At 44.6% G+C, this 19,358-nt stretch overlaps 2 protein-coding genes across 3 annotated transcripts in view; both read left to right on the top strand.

Moving 5' to 3' along the window:
- The window catches only part of MTRF1L (mitochondrial translation release factor 1 like), a 21,190-nt gene extending 19,446 nt beyond the window's left edge, over positions 1 to 1,744 (top strand). Inside the window, exon 7 of the mRNA XM_075924472.2 lies at positions 79 to 1,744. Within this exon, the coding sequence (XP_075780587.2) occupies positions 79 to 294 (216 nt within the window). The 3' untranslated portion in view covers positions 295 to 1,744. The remainder of the gene's footprint in view (positions 1 to 78) is intronic.
- Positions 452 to 19,358, top strand: FBXO5 (F-box protein 5). Of its 2 annotated transcripts, XM_006114979.5 has the most exons (6): positions 452 to 589; positions 4,831 to 4,938; positions 8,281 to 9,005; positions 10,575 to 10,665; positions 14,372 to 14,554; positions 18,201 to 19,358. In XM_006114979.5, exons 3-6 carry the CDS (start codon positions 8,299 to 8,301, stop codon positions 18,450 to 18,452), a joined length of 1,233 nt encoding a protein of 410 aa, XP_006115041.3. In that variant the 5' UTR covers positions 452 to 589; positions 4,831 to 4,938; positions 8,281 to 8,298; the 3' UTR covers positions 18,453 to 19,358. The 2 variants fall into 2 exon arrangements, with proteins under 2 accessions (XP_006115041.3, XP_075780586.2); XM_075924471.2 differs by lacking the exons at positions 452 to 589; positions 4,831 to 4,938 and adding an exon at positions 4,971 to 6,063.

Raw genomic sequence — 19,358 nt, 5'->3', positions numbered from 1 at the left:
TTCAAATCCTTAACCAGTATATTGTTCTATGCTTAAAAAGAATACCATGGTGATAAATTTATTCTTCTTATGTGGTAGATTGGGACCAAAGGAAGATCCGAGAAGATCAGAACATACAACTTTCCACAGGATCGTGTTACTGAACACAGGATAAACAGAACAGTGCATCATATTCATAAATTTATGTTAGGGGAAGAACTTCTAGATGAAATGATAAAATCCCTGAGAGAATATGCTGATTATGAAACTTTAATGGAAATTATTTCAGAAAATGAAAAAACAAATCTGACCTGAACTTTGTTCTTTGCCAAATCCTGTACTGACAGGTATGGATACCCTGACAAAGATTAGCTGCATGACTGCTGGAACATTACATAGGCAGTATAAATTGTATTTCAGACCATCACGGAGGACTAATTTATCTCCTCATGACCTCTAAACATTTTTTCCTATTGACCGGAGTAGAAGACTAGATTTTTCTATGAGACGTTGTTACAGAATAGGAAATCTAAAGTAAATACGATTGAGTTTGAAGTGATTGCAGTTTTTACTTTCTCACCTGAGGACATTGCTGCTCTACTTTCAAAAGGTATGCAGAAAAACTGAGTTGCTTCTAGTTCTAGGCTTCATTTGAGCATAAAAATCTATTCCGTACAGTATAAAGCCAAGTATGTAGGGAGCCTCCTTTTGATAACATTTAGGCCACTTAGTTGTGCACTGAACTGAGGTGGCCTACATCACAGGTGATTGATCTAGCCATGTGACTAACAATGACTGTTTTGGTCGCTAGCCCAATTAATATTCAATTATCTTATTAAAGTAGAATGAATTAAATATGAGAGACAGAGAGATTTACATCAGAATATTCCATAATCCAGTGGCTAAGGTATTCTTGAGAGGTAGGAGATGCCTCTTCAAATCCCTTCTCATCAGACAGAGGGGAAAATTAAAAGAGGGTCTCCCATGTCTCAGCTGAGTACTTTAACCAATGAGCTAAAAATTACAAGGGATATTCCCTCTTCTCTACAGCCACTTTGTGTGGAGTGAGTCAGGTACTTAAGCTGTTTCTTATGAAAATGACTCCAAGACTGTGTCTACACTACAAAGAAAATTTGGAAAAAGATACGCGAATTGCGAACCGCAATCTATGTAGGGTCAAATGTCGGAAAAAAACTCTCTTTTGGAACATCTCTTCTTCCTCATAGAATGAGGTTTATAGGGATGCCGAAAAGACACATCTGCTTTTCCGAAATTTTTTTCTGAAAAGCAGACGCAATCCTTGAACATGGCAGAGTTTTTCTGGGATATCTCTGGTATCCTAGAAAAGCTCTGTAGTCTAGATGTATCCTAAGAAGGGTTCCTGGTTGTGGATTACAAGCAAAAATAGGTGCCTCCCTGAAGACCAGATTTAGGAACTGAACTCTAAAAGGCATTTGAGATGACCAGGACGTAGGACACATCTTTCTCATCAACATCTTCCATCTGCTAGCTTAGGCAGCTGTGGCTTAGCTTGCTGACTTTTGTGGATATCATATTCTGATGCTATCTCTCCCCATAAATCATATAGGGAATCTAGGCACCTCACATACACTTTGTGAATTCCAGTTATTTTCAAAGCAGTGGAAAGAGGCTCAGTGTGGCAAAACCCAATTCCTTTATGGATTTGGGATGTACTATCTGGAAGCCAAAACCTCAGGTATTTCTTGCTTTATCAGTTATATAAAGGTTATATACTATTAGAAAACTTATGGTGGTGAGACTATTTTCTGTAACTTTCAGTAAAATGTTAATGTCATCTGTAAAGGTAGGGTTTTTATTGCCTGTGGTAAGTGCTTATGGGCTGCACTTTTCTGTTATATTAATGGAGGAGGTATGGTGTCTGGGACAGAATTTGGATGCTGGAGCAGATTCTGACCAAGGGCAGAGGGTTGGGATGCAGAAGGAGGTGCGAGGTGTAGGATCTGACCCTGGCTGGGAGATGCTTACAATAGGCAGCTCTTGTCTGGCACTTCAGTGGAGCACTTAAGCAAGCAAGCTGCCTGCATGCCATCGTGACCCCAAACCACTCAAAATGGTTGGGTGCTACTGGCAGGCATGACTCTGTGCACCTCTTGGGGACAGGGAGGCAGCTGGTCCACTGCAAGTGCCTGCAAGCACCGCACTTGCAGCTTCTGTTGGTCAATTTCTGTATCAGAGGCAGCAGTGCAGGATGGCAGCCAGCTTGCTGTACCAACTACTGGCCCCACTTCTAGGGACCCAGCTGTTGCCCCATGTTGCAGGCTCTGATCCCGCTCCCTGGGAGCGGGACCGGGACCGGGAGCCTGCGTGTAACTATTAACAGTAACTGATAAGCCAAGGCTTATTTTAGTACCAGGTGAGGTGCTTGAAATTTTATAATTTTTTAAATTATCATATCTAAATGAATAACATGTGATGGGGACAAACCAGCACAATTTATATAAAGGAAAATTCTGCCTTTCAACTCTACTGGTATTTTTTCTGTCATTAAAACAGAGGAAAAATTAGCAACACTATATTTATATTTGCTGAAAGCAACTGTGACTGCCCACATACACACAGTGATGATAAGCACAATCTTTATAACAGACCATAACACTATGTATTGCATATATAATAAAATCTATAGGACAACAAATGATTCATAAAATGAAGCAAAATGTTGTTACAGGTAAAAATGTTTATTTCAGGCTTCTATGTAACAAAGTCACCATTATATATTAGAATAAAAACAAGTTAGTATGTAAAACAATCTTTGCAGCAGTTTGCTTATAAAAACAATTTCACATACATATAAAATGTAACATGATATATTCTAAAAAATTAGGAAATGTGGGTTACAAAACTAAACATCAGCAAGTTTATATCTTCATTAAAGTTTCATATAAAATTAAGGGTTCCTTTAAATCTGGCTTGCAGAGGCAAGATATCAAGAGATCCTGTAACCTGGCCTTAGTACTAAGCTCTATTCTGTAAAGCACAAGCTTAACTTTATCCATGAATGTAGTTGCTTTGAAGCAAGGGTGGGCAATAATTTTTGAAGGGAGCCAATTCACAAATTTTGGAAGTGATCATGGGGCCTCGGGCAGAGGGGGACTGTTCCCTCTAGGTGCGCCCCATCCCTGGTGGCTGGAGGAGACTTCACACACTCCTGCCTCTGGGCCAATCAGGGTTGTGGGGGGAGGAGAGTACACAAAGTCTCTCACTCTACCAGCCTGCCCTGAGTTCATAAAATCACCTCCCCTCCATTTCATGTTCATTTGAGTGGAGGGACCCATTCTCCAACAACTTTGTGGCTTCACTGACACTGTTCTTGTGTGGGCCCACTGAGATGTGAGATGACTATATTGTGTTCCCTGTGGAGTTGATTTTAAGAACTTAAGGGGAATGAGGATTGCTGTAACGGACACACACAGTACCTTCTGATTTTGCATGTAAATGATATAGTCTGAACTTATAATGTAAAGGCACCTCTCTTGCAAACTGATACATATACCTAACTTTGAGTGTTAAGTACTTCCCTGACTTCAGTGGAACTACTTTAATGGGTAAAATAAAGCATCTGCATCAATGCTCTATAGAATGCAGGTTAGTACTAAGGCTGGTATACAGGATCACTTAGGGAACAAAATGGGTGTTGGAAAGAGAAAGGCTTATTTAAACCTAACAACAAATGGACTGGTAGCACTTTATAGACTAACAAAACATGTAGATGGTATCATGAGCTTTCGTGGGCACAGCCCACTTCTTCAGATGACTGGAGTTTTGAGTTTAGGATATGCAGACCCAAAATAAATAGGAGAGGAGGAGGGGTGGGAGACAGGGAGCAGAGAGTATGGAAAATCAAAGGGAAAAACAGGAAGGGAGTCAGTAAGTATCTGAAGATTGGGTAGTTAAAACGAAGCAGATAAGAATCAAAGTCAATAGATAGTATTCTTCCTGACAGGAATCTACACAAAGAGCTGTTTGCACCTTCATTGAATGTTAGGTTGATAGTGTCCCAACCATCCTTCATCAGGATTGAGTTCTTTAGGGCTTGGCTGTATACAATAGACTGAGAAATGTGTCTGGGGTGGATACAGCCTAGCTCTAAGATACAACTGGATTTGTTCCAATCCCACAGACAGAGACAATCACCTACAGGATCTTTATAGATCATTCCTAAAATTGAAATACCCTCCTCCCCTCCCCCGCTTTTCTTCTATTTATTTTGGGTCTGCACATCTTAACCTCAAAACTCCGGTCATCTAGAAGTGGGCTGAGCCCACGAAAGCTCATGATACCATCTACATGTTTTGTTAGTCTATAAAATGCTACCAGATCATTTGTTGTTTTTTCCTGTACATACTAAGTTGGCTACCCCCTGAAGTTTTAAACCTAACAGTTGTTGAATGAACAATATGTCTTACATTGCTACCTATAACATTGTCCACAGACACTATCCTTTATTGATACCTATTTCCAGGCCTGGATGGACTCTTGTTTTATGTAGATAGTGGACTTAATCCTGAATTGCTTCTCCACTGCAACTGAGCATCTTATAGACAAGTACTTAAAGGAATAAGCATTTCCATTGTTCTAATAGCCATGGGAATTTATTTATTAGACAGGCAAGCAGAGTCTAAAGTGAATGGTTCTATTATGGAGAGCAGGGCAACCTATTCTATCCTCTTCTTCCTACAAATAAAGTAAATCACATGCTGCATACATGAAAGATCCTTGTTAAACGTATTTTGTATAGCTTAGAAGTATGAAACAAGCCAGTCCTGAGATAGGATTTTATCTGCTGAACTCTGTTCCACTATTGTCTAGGTGACACTGACTATTTGGGGGTACTGAAGAACTTTGGTCAGCTAACCACCACTAGGGGTGAGGGAGAATGTTGGAACCTGAGAGGCATAAACCAAACCACAGCACTGGGTAAGTGAAACTGCAGCTCCTGTAGTTCAAAAGAATAATTAAATGGTCCAATAACATATATAGGGGGAAGAAGATATTAGTTAACAGGAACTAACTCCTGGGATAATTTTGCACCGTAATATAAAAAATTCCACACCTGGTATTTTAAAATGAAGCATCTTATTTCTCACAACAACACAATATAATCATGCTCCAGCTGTCAGCCCCAGGCTGCTACTGCTCCTGTTGACAGCCTGGGGTGGCTAGGGCTTTTGCTGTCTGCCATAGGCACAGGCATTTGCTAGGCACAGGTGGGAGCGCAAGGGCTGGGGAGAAATCACAAAATCTACAAAGAATATTCTGCACAAAATTCCTGTTGGATTATACTATACCGCAGTTTATAGTTAATGTAAGCCTGGTTCACTTGTGCTAGCACATTGGAAAGACCTGCATTCCTGTTCTCCCTAAGAAGGTTTCCAAGGAATTTACATTCTAGGTGTTGGGCAGCCCCAGAAGTCCAATAAAGTACAGTTCCCCACACCCTTACAGATTAGGGAAACTGAGGCATATAGACTTGGGGGGTGATTTACCGACGATCAGAGAATGATTTACAAAATAAACCTCAATAGCGTATGTCCCGCTCCTCTGCAATACATTTCCCTAAAAAAGGGGTCCGCTGGTTACTCAGCACAGCTAGTGCAGAGACGCTGGGCGCGCAGTGGCTGCATGCAGCAGCACGTAGTGACGGAGCGAGCTAGGACCCAGGAGGGTAATGGGCTGGGCGGTTCAGAGAAGGCGCCACTGCAGCTGGCGGCGCGGAATTCTCTCTGCCGCGCTCCACGTGTGTGCCGGGAGAGCGCGCGCTGCCCGCCAGTCTCTCGGACACGCCCTTGCGCGCGCGCTCACCTCGCTCCTCCCCCTGCGACGAGGGAAAAATCTGAGGGTGGCTCCTCCTCGCGAGGCCCGGGATTGGCCGCCGTTTGCAGCCTCGCCGCCATTGGGCGACCTGGCTCGTGCGGCGGCATCTGATTGGCCGCCGGGATTTTGGATACCAAATTCAAAGTTTTTAAAAGTACCCGGCAAGCGCGGCGGCGCAGCAGCCCAGAGTCAGAAGCCGCGGTTGGCGCGGAGGCAGCAGCGCCCCAGGTACCGCGGGGACGGGCCGAGGAGCCGCCGCAGGGGAGGGGGGGCTGACTTGTCCCGGGCGCGGGGCTCTGGCACCCCCAGGCTGAGGCGGGCTCGGCGCCCGGGCACCTCGGTCGGGCTGGGGCGCCCTGCTCGGGCCCCGGGCAGATGGCGGGAGCGGGGCTCGCTGCCGGGCTGGGGGCTTGGGCTGGGGAAGCCGAACGTGCCTGGGACCGGCGGGGGGGGGGTTCCCCAGAGCAGCCGCCGAATAGCACCGGCCCGCATCCCGGGACCCTCCGCCCCCCCCCCTCTCCCGGGCTTTTCATGCATTTGCCCCCCGGCTGCCTTTCGGGCAACCTCCCCTCCACTTGTGGCGGGAAAGCGGGACCCCGCGCTGCTCCCCCAAGCGAGGGAAGCGCAGCCCGAGGGTCTCGGCGGGCGGGAGGAAGGCTGAGGAGGAGCCGCGCCGCCCAATCTCCCGCCCGCCCAGGCCATGCCGGCGGGAGGGGACACTGCCCAAACTGGCGGCCGATTGGCCCCGCGCCCCCGTTTTGGGGGGAAAACGCTTAAAATGTGGAAAAGAAATGGTAAGACCTATTGTGAGGATGGCAGAGCTGGGCGTCCTTCTGCAGGGGCCCAGCACAGGCACTGGCTGTTGAGCATGAAAATACATTGACAGCTCTCGGCCCCTGCAATGTACTTATCAGCTCCCTAGCCTGGTGTGGCTTAGTGACCCCAGAAGGCGGCAAGGACCTTATTTCTGCTGCAAATAAGGCTATGAGAGGCACCTTCTCTAACCACAGTGCAGGGGGGGTCATCTTCACTAATTTAGCTAAGCAAGAACTGCCTCTTTGCACCATTTACAATACACAGGTGGATTTCATAGAATAATAGGACTGGAAGGGACCTCAAGAGGTCATCGAGTCCAGCCCCCGGCCCTCAAGGCAGGACCAAGCTCCGTCTACTTTAATTATTTTTACCTTACAAAAAGGATGTTCATGGTCCTAATTATACAGACACCAGTTCCCTCCACCTCAGACATTTATGGAGCACCCATTTTCCCCAAAGGCCTGGAAATGCCTATGATTGCTATTTTGCCTTTGTACTGTGACCACATGGATAGACACTTTAGCTATTCCTAGTGTGCAGAAGATCACCTATTTTCCCCACATTGTGAACATATAGAGGAAATAATCCCTCACCACAGCATACAAAGAGTACCCTCATGTTTTACCACAAATATATGTGATGGTATAGTGCCATTACAGGCAGTCCCCGGGTTACGTACAAGATAGGGACTGTAGGTTTGTTCTTAAGTTGAATTTGTATGTAAGTCGGAACTGGTACATATTGTAGGGGAAACTCTAGACAAACATTTCTCCAGAGCTCAGTTCTGTTCTCCCACACCTCACTTCCCTCAATCCTTTATTCTCAAGCTGAGGTGTCTGCTGAGAAAAGCTGCTCCGCGTCTCCCTGGTCTGCTGTGGGGGGGGCGCTAGCTTTGCATCTCCCTGGTCTGCTGGGGGGAAGCAGCTAGTGCGGGGTTGTCTCCCCCCGTTTGTAAGTAGGGATCCGATGTAAGTCGGATTCATGTAACCCGGGGACTGCCTGTAATGGCAAAGGATTTAGCTTCCCTAATACCTGCCCTGCTGTGCCCCCTCTTCCCCTTTCAGTCAAAAACCCTGTGCCTGAGAGTGCCTTCTTGACCCATTCCACCATCACTTCCACTCCCTCATTGGGGGGAGGAGATTAGGACATCCTAAGCCATCCTTTTAAGTGTACTTTGGCCTGATATTCTGTGCCTGGTTCTGCCTGGTGGCAAATTAACATCCAAGAGCCAAGTTCTCTAGTTCAGTGGCTACCCTTAGTTGAACTATGTCGTGGAACCCTTAGTTGCAAGCGCTCTGTTGATGTTAGGGGCCACTTGAAAATATGGTATTTAAGATAGGAAGTGAGTGCCTTTAAATCCATCCTAAAAGGCAGGAGAAAAAATTGAATTCATGTTGGTACAATTATACCCAGGGGGTAACACCCTATACTTGTGAAAAGGTGCTGTTGGAATTTTAATCATCACTTGGTGTTTGGAACCAGAAGGGCATGCACTCAAGCAATGCTGAGGCCTAACCCATGCTAGATGACGGTCAGTAATATCTCTGAAGAGTACCACATTTTGAATCACCTGCTTGACTTCTACAGCACTGTGCTGTTTTGGATTAATACTTTGTTGTTTTGTTGCAGAGCACAAGCCAGAAAATAATGAAAGCAAACAACTCTGCCAAAATGAAATGTGATTTTAATTGTAACCATGTCTGTTCTGGACTCGCAAAGACTGAGGCAGTAAAGACAAAACTAGAATTCTCTACCTCGAATTATGGGGAAGGGTCTTGTAAAGACTGTGCAAAAGCATATCAGAGGCTGTTGCATAGTGAACTGCAGAATGCAACCCCCAGAAATTTTGATCCCAAAGCTGAAGGAAAACATGTACATAACAAAGAAAATCAGCAAGTATTATGCAGGTTTGTTGAAGGGGCCTGTGAAATGGAGGCATTAGAAAACAGTAAGCTAAATGAGGATAGTGGTTATTCCTCTATGTTGAGCAACCAGTACACTGATCCGACAGAACATGATGACAGTATATTACTGGCAGGAAATATATATGGCACACCAAATCACTCTCTCATGAAGAACCAAAGCCAAGTACAACTCTGTAAAAAAAACTTGTTACCAGTTACCCATTTTGAAGAATTGGTTTGCTCAACTTTGAAAAAAAGTGGTAAAAGAAATTTGAAATCATGGGCTATTGTGGACAGAATTGTTTCCCAGGGAAGCCTTGGACTTCAGAATCTAATTGGCAAGAAAATGGGATTAGATGGAATAGACTTTCTTGATGAACTCTTCCAAAGGGACCTCAGACATCTGTTAGCAAACATCTTAAGGCATCTTGATGAGATGGACTTAATAAAGTAAGTTTACTAATCTTGTAGGAGTTTCTCATTGGGAAAGTAATAGTGCTAGTGGGGACCAGAAAGGATGCTGTTCTGTGCATATGAACTTGACTTGTGCATATTGGTTAATATTATATTTTTTCTAATAACTTCAGAAGTATCCTTTAAAAGTTGCATTACTATCAATGTGATGCATGTTCCAATATAGAGGTGATATACATCTTTAATTAAAAACTTATTATCTATTCATGAGATAAAATCACGGGGATGGACACCATGTCATCTTTTATTTTTGCAGCAGTCTGGCACATTTTGAGTACAGGTTGAACCTCTAATCTGGCACCCTCAGGACCTCACTGATACAGGCAGTCCCCGACTTACACGGATCCGACTTAAGTCGGATCCGCAGATACGAACAGGGCTGCCCCAGAGTACACGGACTGCGGGACCTCGCGGTCCTGCCGCCCGTGTACTCTGGGGCTTTCTCTGCGTCTCCCTGGTCTGCAGACCAGGAAGACGCAGAGCAAAGCCGCGGAGGTGCTCGGGCAGCCCAGGGGTGCCTGGGCTGCCCGAGCCCCCCCCCCCATCTCCACCCCCCCACGGCTTTGCAAAGCCGCAGGGAAGCCGGCAGCGGAGCAGTCCAGCTGTGGGGGGGCTCGGCTTCCCAGCGGCTTTGCAAAGCCGAGGGGGGGCTCGGGCAGTGGGGCACCCCAGGCGCGCCTGGGCTGCTCCGCTGCCGGCTTCCCCGCGGCTTTGCAAAGCCGAGGGAGGGGCTCGGGCAGTGGGGCACCCCAGGCGGCTGGGTTGCTCCAGTAGTGCTGAGGAGCGGCGCTACTGGAGCAACCCAGCAGCACCCCAGCTGCTCTGCCCCAGGCGTCCTGATTTAGCTGCTGCTGAAACTGACCAGCGCTGACTACAGGAAGCCCGAGGCAGAGTTGTTCTGCCCCGGGCTTCCTGGAATCAGCTGCTGATCAGTTTCAGCAGCAGCTGACTTGGGGACGCTTGGGGTTCTTAAGTTGATTCTGTATGTAAGTCAGAACTGGACGCCAGTTCCGACTTACATACAGATTCAACTTAAGAACAAACCTACAGTCCCTATCTTGTACGTAACCCAGGGACTGCCTGTACTAGACCAAAGAATTTGCCAGACCACGGGAGTTCAATATTATCAAGCGGCATTACCCACACTTCCACTGTTTATTGAGCTCTTAGAAAACATTTAGGGGTAAATTAGAGCTAAATAGCAGCACAGAACACTGAGATCCATGTCTGGTATCTGTAAACAAACTATGGGACCCCAAGAAACTTAGCCAAACCCATGATAAGTGGACATCTTGCTAACTAAAATCGTACTGGACCATGGATATTGCCAGACCAGAGAATGCCAGATGAGAGAGGTTCAGCTTATACTACCAATTATAAATAGTGAAGAGGTGATAGAGTAGCCTTCCTCTTGAAATGGAGAAGGGTGGAATCCGTCTCTTGAGGACATTTAAAGTAGTGGACTATATCTTGGACATAATGTTGATAAAACAAATTAATTTTTACTTTCAGAAGGTGCTTAAGATGTTTATGTTTTCATTATAGTGTGGCTAAAGTGAGCAAAACATGGAAGAAAATTTTAAAAGAAGACAAATGGGCGTTCCAAGTGTACAATAGAGCAGTGAAAAGCCTTTCTGTAAGTTCCTGCATTTGATAATTTTTTAAATTTGATTCAGGAGTATCCAACTTGTTGCTTGAGGGCAAGCTTTTGCTTTTGAGATTGAAGACCTTAAATTGTTTGATTCTATATTAAAGGTGTGTTCTCTGATTTGTGCCCTGAGATATTTAAACTGAGGTGTTTCTTAGGAAGAGGATGTAGAGGCATCCCTCCTCAAATGCTACCCACTGCTTCACTTGTAGCCCTAGAGCCAGGAGTGCTTTGACCCAGGTGCTGTCTGCTGCAGATTAGGGATATTAATGGTCAACCTGTAATCCTCACCCGTTACCAGTTACTGTTGACCAGTGGTTGCTGTAGCTGCCTGCTGCTGGTAGGGGACTGCTCCAGTCCTGCTGGGCCTGCCACAGGCAGGAGTGCTCTAGACCGGCCAAAACAGGCCTTGCCCACCTTCCCCTTTTAATCAGTTAAGCAGTTTAAACAGATTTTACATCACTACTGTAAATGATCTATAGCTCTCTACTGTGTGCTGCGTTTCGGAGGAGGAAAGATAAAATATTTTTGAGATTCCTGCATTATCCCTTTCCCTGTAAGGATTTGGAAGTCTGAGTGAGTGGGATAGAAGTTGTGACTGAATGCCTGAGCCTTACCTACTAGAAGATGGAGCTCCTTCCTCACTGTAACAGCCAGGCACTCCGGAAGTGTAAATAGAGGCCTCAGCTAGCCAAGGCATACTGATTTACTGCCCAGCATTAATGGCTGCTCTAATTTATAAAAGCAGCATCTAGTCTCCAGTGAACCACATGCCAGCTAAGGAAGTATTCAAGTCACTGCCAATGTGTTCCTTTTGTGAAATGGTAAGCATGATCTATGAAGATATATCTATATCATAGAGCTGGAAGGGACCTTGAGAGGTCATTGAGTCCAGTCCTCACAGCAGGACCAAGTACCATCTCTGACAGATTTGCCCCAGATCTCTAATGGCCTCCTCACGGATTGAACTCACAACCCTGGGTTTAGCAGGCCAATGCTCAAGCCACTGAGCTATCCCTCTCCCCCCGAATTAAATTGAAATACATCAGGTCTATATATATGGCTATTCTTCACTACACCCCACATTCAGCAACATGCAGCGTATGTGTAACTACATACTACAGAGAAATGCAAGCTGCATCCAGATTGCAGCGTATAATAGTTAAGCAACAGTATAACCCTCTGGCAGGGCGAGGCAGAGGGGAAAGACTGATTCTTACCAAACCTTTTCGTCTGGCAAGGGAGTGCTCTGAGAACTGATGGAGGCTTTCCACAGCTGCCTTCTCTGCTAGATCTTTTTCCTGTTGCAGCAGTCTTGGTTTAAAACTGGAGAAGGCTCCAGCAGTGGGAAGGCAGCAGGACACTACAGGCTAAAAATACTAGTGCAGATTGGGAATAGGGATGTGAATGGTTAACCAGTAAGCATCACCCTAACATTTATGGGTTCTGAATTAGGGATGTTAAATATCGGTTAATTGAATAGTTGATTAACCTCATGAATTCTTATCCTTTACTCAACTATTCTATAGTCCCAAGGTGTGGGGCCAGCAGCCAGTGTGCTCCAGCCCCACTCCCCAGGCACCTCTTGCCACTCTGTGCTGCTGCCTCTGTATCAGAGACAGCAGCATGGGATGCCAGGCTGGGGCTGGTCCGCTGCTGATACAGAAGCAGCAGTGCAGGGTGGCAGCAGCCCTTGTCTGAGAGGAGGGTGGGGGGCTGAACTCCCAGACCTGGCGTGAGCCGAGCTGCCTGCCTGCCTGGCTTCTAATACACTTTAAATACATATCCATAGCAGGGGTCAGTCCCAGACCCGATGGGAGCCCGAACTGAGCTGGGCTGCCAAAAAATGTACTGGAGGGAAGGGGGAAGAATGCGTGTAGTCCATAACATTGACTTAAAAGCTTTTGCTTATCAGTTAATCAACTACAGCAGTGGTCCCCAACCTTTTTAGGTTGTCGGGCGCCAGGGGGCGTGGCCGTTTGCCCGCCGGGCGCCAGGGGGCGGGGACCGGGGGCGGCCCCCCCATAGCTGCGCACCCGGGGGTGGGGCCCCCTCCAAGGGCCACGCACCCAGGGCCGGCGCTCCCCGCCCCCCCCCCCCGAGTGCCGCGCGCCCGGAGCCGGCGCTCCCCCCCCTCCCGCCGAGTGCCGCACTCCCCCCCACTCCCGCCGAGTGCCACGCGCCCGGAGCCAGCGCTCCCCCCCCTCCCGCCGAGTGCCGAGCGCCCGGCGCTCTCCCCGCCAAGCGCCCGTGCGCCATGTGCCCGGGGCCAGGCCAGCCCCAAGCACCTGGCGGGCGCATTGACCACGGAAGTCAATGGGGACCACGGAACTACAGTATTACATCCCTATTCTGGATAACAGGTGGGGGTTAGAGCAGCTCCCCACCTGTTGTACACAGTGGACAGAGATCACTCCAGTAGATATGGAGCAGCCCTCAGGCCAGGATCCCACTGTAGTTAGCCAATTGGTTAAATACCAGTCAAGCCTAACATTTAACTGGGATTTTACATCCGTAATGGGAAGCCATGTTGTGGGTAAGTAGAGAGCAATGTGGTGCTAGGGTACATATGCACATCCTTCAGATATGTCTGTTCTCTACTTGCTTCAGCCACGCCTCACCGTTGACTCTGCTACTTAAACCTGTGCTAATCAAGTTGAGTACATACTCTGAATCCTGAAAAAAGTGTTAAATGTAGATACAACCTACAGGTGGAACTGTGTGTCGAGAGACTTGAAGGAGTTTCTACACTCTGTGTCACCTCAGTAGTGGAGCAGGGCTGAGAATCTGTCCCAAAATTATTGATTATTGCCTTTTTTCTGTTAAACTGTTTGGCCCACTGGCTAGAAAGGTGGAACACTGCTGATTTAAATACATATTCTATTAAGATTTCCTTTTTTTAATCCCGAAGTGCAAATGTGGAAAATCTGAACTAAAAATCCAGTTGGTGGAAAAGATACAAACATTCCTATTCACCACAACAAAGTATTGCTTAAAAAAAGTGGCTTGTTCTAGAATTTTACTGTTGACTCAGTTGTATTGTTTGTCTTAGTGTAGTAACTTGAAAACAACATTCACTGTGACTGAAAAGTACTGAAGTTAAGGATGACCGTAACCATGTTGTCTCCTGGTGTTTAAAATAGGGCTGTCAATTAATTATAGTTAACTCAAGAAATTAACTGAAGACAAATTAATTTGATTACAAAGTTGTGCTTAATTGTGGTTTTAATCTGACTGCTAAACAATAATAGAATACCTATTTAAATAATTATAATTATTATTTTTTTACTTTTAAAATACATAAATTTCCATGGCAACACTGAAGGCATAGTGATGGCTTATATTATTTTTATTACAAATTACATTTAAATTGGTATTCTATCACTGTTTAAAATTAAGTATTGGTATTTTATTTGTAAACTTTTCTCTGGCTTGCAAGACTATGGTAATTTTTTTCAACCCTCCATAGTAAGTTATGTGCCCATCATTTTACCTGTGCTTGTTGTGTAAGTAGCTTCTCTCATTACTATTTTAAACTAGGGTTCTTAAATAATTGTTTTTTTAAAATTAATTGTGATTAATTGCAATGTTAAAGACAAACACAAAGTTACTTTACATTAAAAATTAGATTTTTATACTGGCAGTTACTTAGAGGAGCCTTGTTAAATCTTAATCACGTTTTACTTCTTAACAGGATGGTAGTGTACAGCCCTCAGAACATACAGTAACAAGGGAATATGTACTATACCGAGCAGCTTTAGCTTCTGTTCAGACAGCAGCTCCTCCAAGCAGTTCATCCAAAAAAGCATCCAGATCCAAAGCATCCAACCAGAGCAATCACAATGTTTCTTACAGCCGACATATGGAGTTTTCAGAGGTAATGCTGATATTTCTTTTCCTTTTCAACTACTGGCGCATTGTCAGGAATTGCACATGAACAGCTTCTAAAATGAACAACTCTAAACACTAGTAGCATTTTCTAAGTATAATCTAAATTTGATAATTATGAAAACTATATTGTTTAAAATTGTGCTGAATGTTCTATACAATTTGATAAGTGAGGAGCATTAAGCACATGTATTTGCACATCATCTTTAATGTGTACAACAACTTTTACATAAGCCCCATGACTGATAAATAGGAGGTTCCAAACACAGAGTAATTAGAATTCTATCTTTTCACTGTTTATGCTTGTTGGGAGATGCATACACTGACACTGCTGTGTAAACCTGTGCTAATGGAGCTAATTGAGTACACTGAAAAAAGTGTAAAATGTAGGCACAGCCTACAGGAGAGACTTTGTCAGGAGACTTGAAAGAAGTTTCTACCCCCTTTGTGGCACCTCAGTATTGCAAAGTAAGTAAAGTAGGACAGAGTCAAAATAACTAATGCGATGAGAGGGCATGCATAATACAATAAGCTGTACTTCATTGTATAAAGCTATTAGAAGAATACTTGGGTGTCTTAGCTCAGGGCACAAGTGAAAAGTGTTTGTGGCTTCTCCCTGGTTGCCTTCTGTTCTTTCCCTGCCCCTAAAGAACTGTCTCACTTTGTAATATAACATGTCTACTAGGGATGCTAGATATTGTGTAACTGAACAGTTGTGTAACCGCATTAAATCTTAGTGGTTACATGACTCTTTGATAGTCTCCGGGGGCAGAGCTGGCAGCCAGTGTGCTCCCAGTCCCACTCCTGGGGAGTCTCCAGCCACCCCGTGCTGCTGCCTCTGTATCTGGCAGCGTGGGGACAGGAGAGGGGGTGCAGCCGGGTCTTCGGGGCTGGCATGCCCAGGGAGCCTGCTTGAAAGCTGGCTCTCCATGTGTATCAGCTTCAGCCTGCCCCCCTCATTCTCTGAGGCAGTAGAATGGTGGGTGACAGTCGGATTGGGTGCTCGTGGGGAGCCTGCTTAAAGCCAGCTCTTCACAGACACTGACTCCTGCTCCTCCCCCCTTGCTGCCTCTGATATAGGGTGGGGGGAGTGTGTGTAGTCAATAGGCCTAAGCTTATCAGTTAATCATGTAGTGGACTACACATTGACATCTCTAGTGTCTATCCAAGAAAGGCCAATGACTCGTAGGTCAATTTTAAGCCAGTACAGGCCTATGTCAACTAGGGATATAAAATCTTGTTTAACTGGTTAACTGATTAAATGCAGTGGTGGGGGGAGGGCTCCTTGCACAGAAGGATCAGAGAAGTTCCTGTCTGTGGTGGGACTCCAGTGGGTCTGTTAGCAGGCCCCTGCTCATGGCAGGTGGTTAGCTGCTCCATTCCTTACCAATTAACTGGTTGAACATCTATATCCCTAATATCAGCACAGCTGTGGGGAAAAAAATCTGTGTTGCTTGCCTATGCTATGCTTCTCTTCTAGTTGTATAGAACTGAAAAAGGCTCTGTTTCCTAGTATACCTACTTGTGTGCTTCAATGAGACTACAACACAATGTTTCAGCATGCTTAGCCTCTTTACTTGCCTAACAGTTAAGACCTCACCTACTCTGCAACCTTCATTGAAGAAGCCTGTCATAATATAGTTCATGGTATAGAAGGGATCATGGATATGCCTCTACTATGCTGAATCTGTTTCCATGAACACAACAGCACTGACAACTAGATGGTGAAACTGACTAAACAGACCATTCTATCTCCCAAGGGACATAAATGTTGCAAAGATAAAAATTTGAATTTCTCTGGGTTTGGAACTTCTTGTTTGTCCAACGTAGGGCTTATGTAGAAAGTGTTGTACATATTAAAGATGAAAGTGCAAATACAATGTGCTTAATTCTTGCACACAGTCACACACACGTTTATCAAATTATATGGAACATTCAGCACAAATTTGTGTGTTTTCTGGGGTAAACTGAATCTCTTGTTTTGACTTTATAGCTTTTCCTAATTTGATCACAAGACTATTATTCTTGACATGCTGAATTTGCACTTTAGGATCAGTGGCTTTTGCCACTCAAGAATTTACTAACCTCCAGATCTTCTAGTTCAGATGATTTGCCTCATCTTTCAAATCAGAAGTTTCTGATTTCATTTTAGTTGGGATTGTTACTTGGCTAATAGCTGCTGCAAGTGAAATGTTTTGTCTGATTGGAGATGATTTTGAGGTTAGCCAAGTGCTTCGTAATTTGGGTAAGCTTCAAATATTAGTCATATGACACAGTAATCAGGTGAGCCAGATCTGGTGTTTGAACTAAGAAAACATTAAAACACTAACTTCACCAAGATGACAAATAAATAAAAATAAATGTTATGTTCACTGAGGCATATGTGGATATGCACTACCACTAGAAATATGTTGCCGGCTGTGGGCAGCACCTGAATCTCTGAGTAGCTGCACAAGTGCTCAGCTAACAGGGAACACTGGATAAGTGATTTTGACTGCCTCCATTTTTGAGTGCCCACCTTCAGGTATCTTGGGAGGAGACTGATTTTTCAGAGGATGGGTGCTTATCACTTTTCAAAATTAGTCCCATTTACAGTGTTTTAAGTTGAATGTAATTCTAAATAGATGTTATCTCTTGTGAAAGCAAATGTGCTGAGTGGTTTAGCGTGGGAGGGGCTCAGGGCTGGGGCAGAGGATTGGGGCATAGTGGTAGTGAAGGCTAGGGGTACTGGATATGGGATGGGGCTGGGATTTAGGGGTACAAGCTTCCTTGGGAGAGATTTTTCCCCTGATCCTCAGTCCTCTTTCACTGCAGCAGCTCTGGGCCAGGTGAGAGGCATCTCTCTGCCAGTAATGGCTGCTCTGGTGAGGCTGGGTTGGGTTTGGCAGATGGGCACCTCTCTCCTGGCTATGGTAGGTCCATGCTGCTGGGGATGGGGTAAGGGGAACTTTGAGAAGGTGCACTTCCCCTGGCTGCACACGGCTATGTGCGTGGCAGCCCTAAGACCCTGCACAGGGTTTCTTAGGCAGCTGCACATCTTAGAGCAGTGGTGGGCAATCTGCAGCTCATGGGCTGTATGCAGTACATTAGGGTTCTGTGTGTGGTCCACAAAACATTTTGTTTACCGTTGCCAAATTCCACTGGTTTCTGTCCATAAAGATGTTTTTCCTACTGGTATTAAAGTGACTCACATGTAAAGCAAGGGCATTTGAAGTGAGGTACGTGCTGATAGCACATAACATTGCCTGTGAAAGATGTGTGCGCTGTCTGCATCCAGTCAAAACACTGTAAAAGTTCAGTTGGCACACCCTACAAATTCTAGGTACATAAGTGCAGTTAGCATAACTACCCTATCCCAGGAGACTATCTTGGTTACAATAATCTTTCAGCCCACTAAAATGGAGGGTCACTCTTGTGGCCTACTCGCTAGGCTAGGTTGCCCATTTTCTTGTAGACCAGCACTTTGCTCTCTAGTTCTGTCACTCAACTTCAGCAAGAAGAGAGAAAACATGGGTCTTGCTACATGCCCTTAACAAAGTCAGGCTCTTACAGAATAAGGGGGAAGGCTTTGATGTTTGTGTATTGACTTATTCCAATGATTATTTCAATTAAAAAAATGTGTATTTTCCCAATAGGCTGCCAAGACCTTGAAAAATACCGAAAGCCTTAAGGTTTGCAGCCGCTGCAGCTCACCTGCAAAATATAACTCCTATCTACAGAGGGCAACATGCAGCCGTGAAAGCTGTGGCTTTGACTTTTGCACCAAGTGCCTGTGCTGCTACCACAATTCCAGAGACTGTGCAAGTGGCAAACCTGTGAAATCTAGCTCTAAGCTCGGACTTCTTCCTGGTACAAAAAAAAGCAAGCAGAATTTGCGGAGATTATGATCTGTTGTGCTATCAGGGGCAGCTATTATATCCCAGAGGTTAATTCAGAGGTGGAAGTTATCCTGAAGAAAAGTGTGGAAGTGCTTCTTGGTAAATATTCTATTTTTAAAAAGAAAATAAGTTAAATATGTCCTAGATCCATTCCTAGGCAATTTTTAAACTTTTTGAGAATTTTCCGAAATTTGTCCTTTCCTAAACATGTTTTTTATTCATTTATAACCTTTAAAAGAAAATTTTATATATGAATTATACAGTATATTTTAAAGAATGTTCTTAACTATGAACTTAAAAAAAGAGCAAGGTTAACTAGTCATTTTTGGCGTGCGGTCCTATATGTCTGAAACTAGCTTATTGCGGAGTCTAAAGAATTATTTTGAGGACTGAATTTTGTTTTAATTAAATAATGTTTGATTTTATTTCTCCAGAAAAGTCTTTCAAATGAGTTCACAGTAGAAATTGGAAATGGCATGTGTATATGAGGCCCTTTTATTTTCAGAGAGTTTCAAGACTCTTGGTCTTTAGGGCATGTGCTTTGTGTTCAAGGCTTTTCCTCATCAGTCTAAAATTGGAATCAGAAGTTAGCCAAATTTTCAAAACACTAGCAAGTCTAATGATTTACCTTAAATTAATCTTGGATTTTACTGGTGTTTCTTCATTCCTCCCCTGTTTTGTGTGATCAAGGAGCTATGGACTGACATAGCACTCTTGCCATACTGACTCCATCCCAAAAAGGAAAAAAAAAATATAGTGTCACAAAATAGCTAGAGAACTGGGTTGTCGCTTTTCTGCAAACTATATGTTAAATTTTAGGTTTTTTGTATATATTTGTAAATATTACTTTAAATATTTGTCCGTGTCCCTTTCATACTGTAAATGTGAAAATAAATTAAAATGTTTTCAACAGAA

This window comes from Pelodiscus sinensis, chromosome 3, assembly GCF_052426305.1.
Source record: "Pelodiscus sinensis isolate ZL-2025 chromosome 3, ASM5242630v1, whole genome shotgun sequence".
NCBI lineage: Eukaryota > Metazoa > Chordata > Testudines > Trionychidae > Pelodiscus > Pelodiscus sinensis.
The sequence above is the reverse complement of the archived record's forward strand: the minus strand, read 5'-3'. Positions and strand labels throughout refer to the sequence as shown.

Coding starts and splice junctions, on each gene's coding strand:
- FBXO5 (XM_006114979.5), top strand. CDS start 8,299: ATGAAAGCAAACAACTCTGCCAAAATGAAATGTGATTTTAATTGTAAC. Junction 9,006..10,574: donor GATGAGATGGACTTAATAAA/GTAAGTTTACTA, acceptor TTTTCATTATAG/TGTGGCTAAAGTGAGCAAAA. Junction 14,555..18,200: donor GACATATGGAGTTTTCAGAG/GTAATGCTGATA, acceptor TTTTCCCAATAG/GCTGCCAAGACCTTGAAAAA.